Source organism: Sinocyclocheilus rhinocerous, unplaced genomic scaffold (genome assembly GCF_001515625.1).
Source record: "Sinocyclocheilus rhinocerous isolate Xijiao unplaced genomic scaffold, SAMN03320098_v1.1 scaffold181, whole genome shotgun sequence".
In the NCBI taxonomy this organism is placed as follows: Eukaryota; Metazoa; Chordata; class Actinopteri; order Cypriniformes; family Cyprinidae; genus Sinocyclocheilus; species Sinocyclocheilus rhinocerous.
The window spans coordinates 1,089-10,855 of NW_015638952.1; the positions used below are offsets into that span (position 1 = coordinate 1,089).

General features: G+C 34.0%; 1 protein-coding gene across 3 annotated transcripts in view; it reads left to right on the forward strand.

The window, feature by feature from the left end:
• The first annotated feature begins 265 nt into the window (after nt 1–265).
• The window catches only part of LOC107750287 (protein FAM111B-like), a 13,820-nt gene continuing 4,318 nt past the window's right edge, over nt 266–9,767 (forward strand). Inside the window, exons 1-4 of one of the 3 annotated variants that reach the window (XM_016565602.1) lie at nt 266–383; nt 940–997; nt 7,307–7,363; nt 9,050–9,109. In XM_016565602.1, the coding sequence (XP_016421088.1) occupies nt 995–997; nt 7,307–7,363; nt 9,050–9,109 (120 nt within the window). In that variant the 5' untranslated portion in view covers nt 266–383; nt 940–994. The remainder of the gene's footprint in view (nt 384–939; nt 998–7,306; nt 7,364–9,049; nt 9,110–9,767) is intronic. The other 2 variants (XM_016565603.1, XM_016565604.1) reach the window with 2 other exon arrangements.

Sequence of the window (9,767 nt, forward strand, 5' to 3'; positions counted from 1 at the left end):
CTGGGGAGAAGGAATGGGATGGAGCATCGAATAATTATTTAAGTAGGAATATTTGTGTATATACGTGTGTAAGAACAGGAAAAGCAAAAACAAGGAATAGATTGATAATAAATAAACCATGACTGCATAACAGCAAAAGTAGGTGGCGATATGCACACAGGATGTAACACGCCAAAAAATGGAAGAAGAAGAAGAAGATCTACGTCAGAGCGTCAGAGCGTCCACGAATCTTTCTACAGCGTTGTTGGCAGGGCGGCCAGAACGACTTTTGACGCTCTCGACGGCGGCGGTGTGAACGCACGGTTAGTCTTTAGTCTCTGTATATAAATAGCTCCCGCGTTCCCGTTGTCTTCGTTTAACTTTGTTCTCTGTAACCGCTGTAGGTGAGTCTGTTTCATGTTTAAGTCTTTATTTATTTTGTATTTGTTCATGTCTTATTTTACATAAACTGCACATGGGTTCACATAAACTCACATCCAGTGGACGAATGTTACAGTGAGAATGTTTTCATTATTTAGAACATTACCTTTGGATGTCTCTGACTGGGCTACTAAATTTGGCCTACACTGTAAAAAAAAATCTGGAAAAATAGGGCACAATGTATTGTGTTGATATGAAGGATATTTCTGTATTTATTTATTTTACAGGTGTTTTACCTGTATTTTAAATTTTGCACTTCATTGCATTGTGTTTTAGGGTTCATGATGTCCTGGCAGTGAATTACCAGTATATATATATATTATTATTTTATTTTTTTTTTAGTGTAGTTTCTTGTCCCCTTATTGAAAATTCAGCATTATTGTGTAAATATAGAGGCACAGAGATTTGAAACTCATTATGGGTTTTAATAAGTTTATATCTGCATTCATCTCTTGTAATTTTTGATAGGTATTCAGTGAGTGTCACAACACTTTCAGTAACTTTCGATTCCTTTCACAGGGCGTGGACAGACTGAGAGCATAAGACAGGAAACCAAAAGAAGAGAGAAAAAAACATGGTAGAAAAAAAACAGACACCCTTTTATCCATCCGTTTAGCGTACATTCACATAGAGCAGCGGCAAGCGCTGAGGTTGTCATGGCAACCACATACAGTGTTTTTCTTTTTTTTTTAATGCTTTATTAATTCAATGCCACAAGAACATGAGGTATTACATATTGACATTATCAAATTAACATTATTAGCTGCCAGATAAAAAAAAGGGAAGAAAATTACATGAAGTTCAATGCTTTCAGAGCATTACGTTTTCAATGCTTTTTGGTTTTTTGTTTGTTCTAAGAGATTTACATATAATTTAAAGTCATTTATAAAATGTGCAAAATTTGGTTTACGTTGAGCCCACTTCTTCTTATGTATATGGAATTTTCCTAACAAAATAGACAAATGTATAATATGTTGTTCTTTACAATTCAAATTGTTTTCTGTTTAAAAAAAGTACATCAAATATACAAATTTCTATCATACACTGTATTTTTCTGTTAATATAGAATTCCAAATCCTTCCAAAATAATCTCGAGTAAATACAATGGGGAAAAAAAGATGCAAAATAGTTTCTTTTTCTTGACCACAAAATTCACAGGTATATGAAATATTAAGCTTAAATCTTTCCAAAACATGCTTAGCAGGATAAATTCGATGAAGTATTTTGTAAGACGCTTCCTTAATTTTGTTATTGATCCAAAATTTATTTGGCAGTTTCCATGCTTTAACCCAAGAGATATTACCAAATAAAGAAGACCAAAAAAATCTTGCTGCAGGTAGGGACACAGAACAAAGAGCATTCCTTATAATCTTATTGCTACACTGTTGTTTTAAAACGTTGACATTTTCAATGAAAATGTTACCACAAGGATTAACCATGCTGATTTCTTCTGAGATGCAGTTTTTTTAAAGTAACATCACACTCTTTGGAATTGCGTCAAAAACAATAGCTTGGTTTTCTCTTGGTTTAACTGGTAATGGGAATTTCTGAAGAAATTCAGTATACGACAACAAGTACCCATGGGAATTAACTAACTGCCTTACTAAAAGAATACCTTCCTTGAACAAAGTATGATAGAATAAAGATTTGTTTTTAAATATGTCCTTGTTATTCCATATGAAATAGTTGTGGGGTGAAAAATTGTGCTTATACATCAATTTCCATGCTAACAGGGCTTGTATGTAAAAACCAGCCAATTTAACAGGAATTTTGACAACAGAAAATTACTTTTCAACCAAGTCTATGCCTCCAAGAGTATTAAATATATAATTAGGAAATGCATTCCAAGGACTTTCTCTATTCTTCATAAACTCTTATCAACCATTTCATTTTAAAGGGGTCATATGATGCTGCTAAAAAGAACATTATTTTGTGTATTTGGTGTAATGAAATGTTTATGCGGTTTAAGGTTCAAAAAACATTTTCCCAAATACTAACAATAAGAGAGGTGAAAGTTCTTTAGAAAAAGTCTTATAAAATTCGCCGGTTAGCCCGTCGTTGCCTGGAGATTTGTTATTCTTTAATAAGTTAATGCATTTTCTCAACTCTTCAATGTCTATTTCTTTATCACAAATATTCTGAAAGTTCTTGTCTATTTTTTTGGCAACCACATACATTGCAATCGAATAGAGTGGGGGAACTATGACGTCACTTTTAGGCAGATCGGCTGTTAGCATCGCACTGGTTCCCTCGACAAAAAACCAATAGGATTTTTCCATAGGCTTTTGGGATTATCGCAAAAAATAAGATGTATTCACAACCATAGTTCATGAAATTTATATTATTTTGTGAAGATTATCTTGATGGACAAAACGTGTAACTTATGAATTTTGAAGCCTAAATAAAAGCACCAGAACTTAAAACCTTTCAAACTTAGGCTATAAACGAACTACACATCCATGGTCGCTCGCCTTCAACGTCACCACCACCAACTGTTATAAACTTATTTCAGTGAAAAGGATTTACTCTGTATATGAATTTTAATCCACGCTACATGAACCTTTTCATATAAACCGGAATAAATAAATAAAAAAAAAATAGCCAAACTGAATACAACATTTATAATTAATAGTATAGTGAATAAATGAAATAATCATAATAAAGGACATATGAAAGTACGTATTTCTGTACATTTCGAAATAAGGTGCAATAAAAGTAAATAAATCCTTGATTAATATGAATATTTTAATTAAAAACGTGTCTCCACGTACTATAAAATTCTAGTGCATTTAATCTATTAAATAACAGCAGAGTGAGCGAGTTTTTGGATATGGTAAGATTAAACTTATTTTAGTAAATAAAGTAGCACATTTCAGCTATCATTTTGTTAGGGTGGGTACACAATGTTATTTTATCCTTGCTTCTAGGAAATCCTCAATCTATATGCTTTCTAACAGCTTCATGCGGCCGTAAACATTTAAATTTAACGTGGCTTTAAGCACTATATCCTTAAAGTTTCACTTTCAACGCGACTAAGCCGGTAAATGGGGTGTTTACATGGAATGATCATATGAGTTTACCTAATGGTACGAAACCAGAGTCTCCGTATCAGTAGGAAAGCGATAAAACGAGCATCTTCCATCCAAACAGTTGTTGAATTTCGGGGCAAAGCAAAAAAAACAAAACATTGTCGAACAACAATATAAAATGCGGGAAACTATTAACTGGTTATTCTAAAATTAATTGTATTACAAATTATACTACGATTGGACAATACTGTTCGGCGTGATGACGTTGAATGTCTCCGACAGCGTCTGTAGTCCCATTTAGCAACTTGTTAGCAACCGTCTTTTTAAAGAAATGTAACAGTTTAAAAAAATCACAAGTGGGGTGTATCTATGTATATGTATACATATCTATGTGGACAAAGGTATCAAGCTGTGACTGAATTAAAAGAAGATATAAACTATGAACTGATTAAACATGAAGACAATAAACCTACGACAATATATGGTTTAACTGTGCTCTTCACGCTAAATCAAAATACCAGGATAAAAAAAGTTGCTATATAATATTAGGGCAGTTACATACATTTAAAAAGCTTAAGAATTGTTATTGTTTTTATAAGCTTCTTATTTTGTGATCGCATATTAGAAAGTGTTTCAAAATATATTTTAAGATCAGTGTTACAAAAGGTAATATATGATGGTTTCTTTTGAATTATTATTATTTATTAAATGGATATAAATGGGTTGAATATTGTTTACTTGTATATCAAAAGTGTACTCCTTATACCAAGCCTTGTGCATCATGCAGAATAGTATTCTTAGAAATCTACAGTTGGCTTGAAATCTTTAGCTGAAACGGTGTTTAAGTTTAATGGATTTAAAAGAGTTCTGTATATAAAATAAATCAAGGGTCAGTACTGTAAATAAATAAATAAATAAAACAGATTAATAATCAGTACAAATAAACCTTGTGCATCAGCCAGAATACTACTACATATACTACATAGTACATTCAAAGTACATAATAATACAACAATACTCCATAATGATACAAAATAATTTACAGTTGGTTTGAGTCCTTTAGCTGGTTCAGTATTGTGTATATATAAAAAAAATATCAAATTAATAATCCGACAAATAAGCCTTGTGTATCATGCAGAATAATATTCTGAGTAATTTACAGTTGGTTTGATATCTTCAGCTGAAATTGTGTTCAAGTTTAATGGATTTAAATGGGTTCAGTACCGTATATTAAAAAAAAAATCTGATTAATAATCTGAAAACCAAGCCTTGTGCATTATAGGGAATAATATTCTGAATATTTGACAGTTGGTTTGATACCTTTATCTCAGAAGGTGTCAGAGTTTAATGAATGTAAGTAGGTACAGTATATTAAACCTATCAAAAATATGGTTTCAGTACTGTATATAAAAATAAAGGCATAATCAGAAAAAACAAGCCTTTTGCATTATAGGGAATAATATTTAGAGTTTTAGAGTTCGCTTAATACCTTTATCTCAAACAGTGTCAGAGTTTAATGAATTTAAGTGGGTACAGTAGATTAAACATCAAAAATAAGGTTTCAGTACCGTATATAAAAATAATACAGGCATAATCTGAAAAAACAATCCTTGTGCATCATAGGGAATAATATTCTGAATATTTTACAGTTGGTTTGATACCTTTATCTCAAACGGTGTCAGAGTTTAATTAATGTAAGTAGGTACTGCATATTAAACCTATCAAAAATATGGTTTCAGTACCATAAATAAAAATAATAAAGGCATAATCAGAAAAAAACAAGCCTTGTGCATTATAGGGAATAATATTTAGACATTTTTACAGTTGGTTTTATACCTTTAGATCAAATGGTGTTGTTGTTTAATGGATTTATACTATTGCATACATTAAAATTTGTAAAATTATTAAACACAAAAAATGCTAATTCCAAAAACGGAGCCTTGTGCAATAACAGGGATGTTTTTCTGAACATTTTAGTATTGATTTTATAGTATAATGCCATATAGTTAAATTGTTTAATTAATTTATATGGTTAATTTATCTTTTTTTTTCTAGAAATTAAGCCTTGTAAAGGGCATATATTTATGTCTATCTGAGTTAGTTTGGGCTCAAAACATAACAGCTGCAAATAGTTTAATTGGTATGAAACCGAATGTCTAATGAATGTCAAACTAACTTTACCGCCGTCTGAGACTTTCGTTGTCTCCAGATCTCTCTGCAGTTCGTGTATGTTGTTAAAAACGCGGAACATCATTTTATACCAAACAACAGGCAAGCATTACCGTTAAAGAGTGGGTCATATGGGTTTTCGAAAAATATTTTTTTTGCCGTTTGTAACGTAGCTATCCTTCAATGTAAACAGTCTGCAAAGTTGTTATTCAAAAAGGTCAGAGGATGTGTTGCGAGGCAGGTCGAGTGTTATGCGCGTATAACGGTGACAGGTCGAGTGGCAGCTGCCGGTGCCATGTGCTGCGCATGTAGCGGCCGGTGACATGTCGAGTGGCATATGGCCATGGCACGGAAAGATTTTACTCCCTCTCCAATATTGACTGATGGATCGGCAGAGAATCTTCTTTCTGCAAGTCATTAAGAAATTATGGTTCTATTCTATTTAGAGTAATATGAGGTAAACTTGTGAATGCATAATGTGCGCACTTTTGGCGTAAAAGTTTGTATGCTTTGTAGCAAAAATAAATGGAAGCAAACGCGATTTAATATGTAGGCTACAGGTTTGTGTCTCGATATTCTATTCAAAATATTAACTCCCGATTGATTTTGCATTCCTGGCAGAAATGAGAACTATTAGTCATTGTAACCAAGTATGATCATAAATAGTGGTCAAATATCGAATCTCAAGGTCAAATCAGAATATTTTTTGTAAAAATGTTTCTGTAACAGCTGCCAAAAATAATCTATAGCTCCACTGTGATTTGTGATCTATCTTCGGGGTATAAGTAGCCTATCCGGTATAAGTATCCAGAATTTCAGATATTACAATAGTTTATGTATTACATACATACATTATTCATAGTACGGTAAGTTATATAAATATTTGTTACATATCAACCATATTACATATGTTTTTCGTTCAAAATATGTTTTGTTCTATGTAATACAATGAATTTAGACCTTTTTGTTTTTACATTATATGTGGTTTCCAGCATAATTTATGATCTATTATAATAACTTAATCACAACCGTTGCGATATGATGATTGCACTAAGCCATGTCATATTCTCACAACCATGGTAATTCATAATTTAAGGTCATTCATAAAGTTACCAGGTAACTGAGTAACACGTTTGAGCGCCGATTTTATACTCTTTTTGAGTTTTAGTAATTAAGGTCATTTTGCGATTTAAATCATCATACAGTAACCAGCCACAAGACCCCCTTTTTTTTCTTCTTGGATTTACACGTTTTGCGTGGGCCATACTTTTAAGGTCGGAAAATAACGAAATCACAATTGAGACACTGTCATGCTTCATCCCGACCGATTTAATTGTGTACTAACAGAATAATGCACAATAGGCTATAATTTTAATTATTACCATAAAGTGTCTGTATGTCTGTCAGAAGAAGAAAAATTACTAGAATTTGACTCTTTCTAGTCTTAAGGCAACATTGTTAAAATAATGAAGTGAAATTATTAAAGCAAGTTACAAATCTTTTTCCTCTGAGCTCAGATCATCATTGTTTGTTCTATTGTTATACACGGAACAGCCAAAAACATGTCTAAAGCACCACCCAACAAAATATTCACTTTTAAAAACTGTTGTCCTTCTCATTCTCTCTAGCCACTGCATTAGATTTAGGCTTAGATCTAATGGTAATGTTCTTGTCTCTTTCAAAAAAAGCAGACTGCCAGACACAGTGAACCTGGGGAGACGTCACAAGCTAGAAACAATGTTCAGGTAAGGTTGTGATACTTGTTTGTTTTATAGTGTTTAAAGGGGTCATATGATGCTTTTTTAAAGATCATTATTTTGTGTATTTGGTGTAACAGAATATGTTGACATGCTTTAATGTTCAAAAAACACATTATTTTTCAAATACTGTACATTATTGTAGGTCCTCTATGCCCCGCCTCTCTCAAACGCTTCGTTTTCTACAAAGCCCCCTCCTTTGACAAGCGCAGTCTGCTCTGATTGGCCAGCTGACCCAGTGCATTGTGATTGGCCGAACACCGCAAGCACTCGTCGGAAATGTAACGCCCCTTACCATAATCGCGAGCTTCATCTTTCAAAATAAATGTAAAGACAGTAAATAATGTCATTAGTTTTACCATCAGTTCAAGCCCGAAAGGGGAACAGAGTCGCGTGACAGACACAGTGATGAAGCTGGTATGTGTTTGCAGTACACAAGCCACGGTTAAGACAGCTGCCTCCACTGTGATGTGACGCTGTCTCTCTCTCTCTCTCTCACACACACACACGCACGCGCGCGCGCACACACACGCACACACACACACACACGATGTACAAAACTCCGCATTTAAACAGTCAATAGCAAATACTTAAACTAATAACAAAACATACTTATAGTCGCTGATTCAGAAGCGCCAGATTGTCATAGCAAAGTCAGAACTACCTCCTCTGCTAGGTTCACGAAACGGTCGTCCATAAAATGCATTGCTGTTCTGTTGTAAGTAATCTTAAAGATTCCTAAATGCATCTACTTTCGAAAAGCCAAATAAAGTGCTTTTGCTTTCGCCTAGAAACACACAGCGTCTCCCTGACATGCTGCTTCAACACTAACTGCGGTTACTGAAACCACGCCTTCTTTCTTTGCGTGCACATTTGGGCAGCATTATGCTAATATTTCCACATAGTGAGGTAGATATGTGGGGGCGTGTTAGAACGAGCCGTTTTAGGGGGGCGTGGCAGAGTCTTAACTTTGATAAAGAATATCTCTTTGGTTTTGAGACTTTAGTCTTTGCAACTTCAGGGATCTTATCTATGCACAATCAGCTTGTAACACTCCAAAGAGAAAGGAAAACTTGAAATCGCAACATATGACCCCTTTAAGAACACTCCAAAGAGAAAGGAAAACCTGAAATCGCATCATATGACCCCTTTAAGGCCTACGAAACAAAAAGCTTGAGGTTGTCACAATCAGCTGGATATACAGTGCCTGAGGGTTATCAATATTCCAATATAAAAATCACCATTTACTAAAAAATTACAAATGTAACACATACAATATGCTATATGTTAATTCCTTAGCTTTTTAATCACTAAAACAATTGTGATATTCCTATAGAAGATGGAATCATTGTTCTTTTACAGCATTTTAACTCATTTGAACAGGCGCACTCTATTGTGGATATAAAGAAAAAGCCACAGTTGGAATTAAAAAAACCTGATATCACTGATTCACAGCAGATGTTTTAGACTGTTCTGTATACTGTATTTTCTCAATGCATATTTGTTTCCCTCTCAGTGTGAACAGACCATTAGTCTGTTTTTTCGCTTTGCTACATCACATTTGGTGATAACATGGCATTGCTCTTACCTATCGTTTTCATCATTTAAATTATGATAGAAATCTCTAGACAGTGGTAAACCTGTATTGATTTCAACGTTGTTGACATTTTGCAGGAAACGATGGCTCATTCACTTAAGACAGAAGCTGAAGAGAGACCCTCAAATCTGCAGCAGGTAGATCACGAAAGTGATGCTTCACCCAAAATTCTGAAAATCCTCTGATCATTTGAACACATCCTCTGAACGCAAATGAACACAGGATGCTTAAATTACTGAATGTAAACATGACGGGAATCCATTTGACCCCAGTGAATGAATTAATGTCAGTGTCTTCTGAAGCAAAACTATAGGTTTGTGTGAGAAAATTAAAAAACTTGAACTATAAAGGGGGCATTCAGACTACACTTTTCACTCCACTGACTAACATTTCCTGTCTCCAGTGTGGGAGATAGGAAACACAAGCTCTGGTGAATTTCGTGAGTTTAGTGAAATCTGCTATGAGTTCATATCACGTGAAGATGTGACCAACAGAAGATGTTTTACAGTGTGTGTCCACAGAAAACTTTGAGTGCGCATAGTCTACTGAGACTGCAGCTTAACTCTCTCTGGTATTCAGTTGGGAGTCACACTCATGTTGTTTGTGGTCAAAACTGACCGGAGACCCTTATTGTATAATTTAACTATATATATATATATATATATAAATAAATAAATATTTTCAGTTTTAGTAATTAAGGTCATTTTATGATTTCAATCACCATACAGTAATCAGCCACAAGACCCCAGACCCCCCCCCCCCCCTTCCCCATTTTTTTTCTTTTTGGCTTTACAC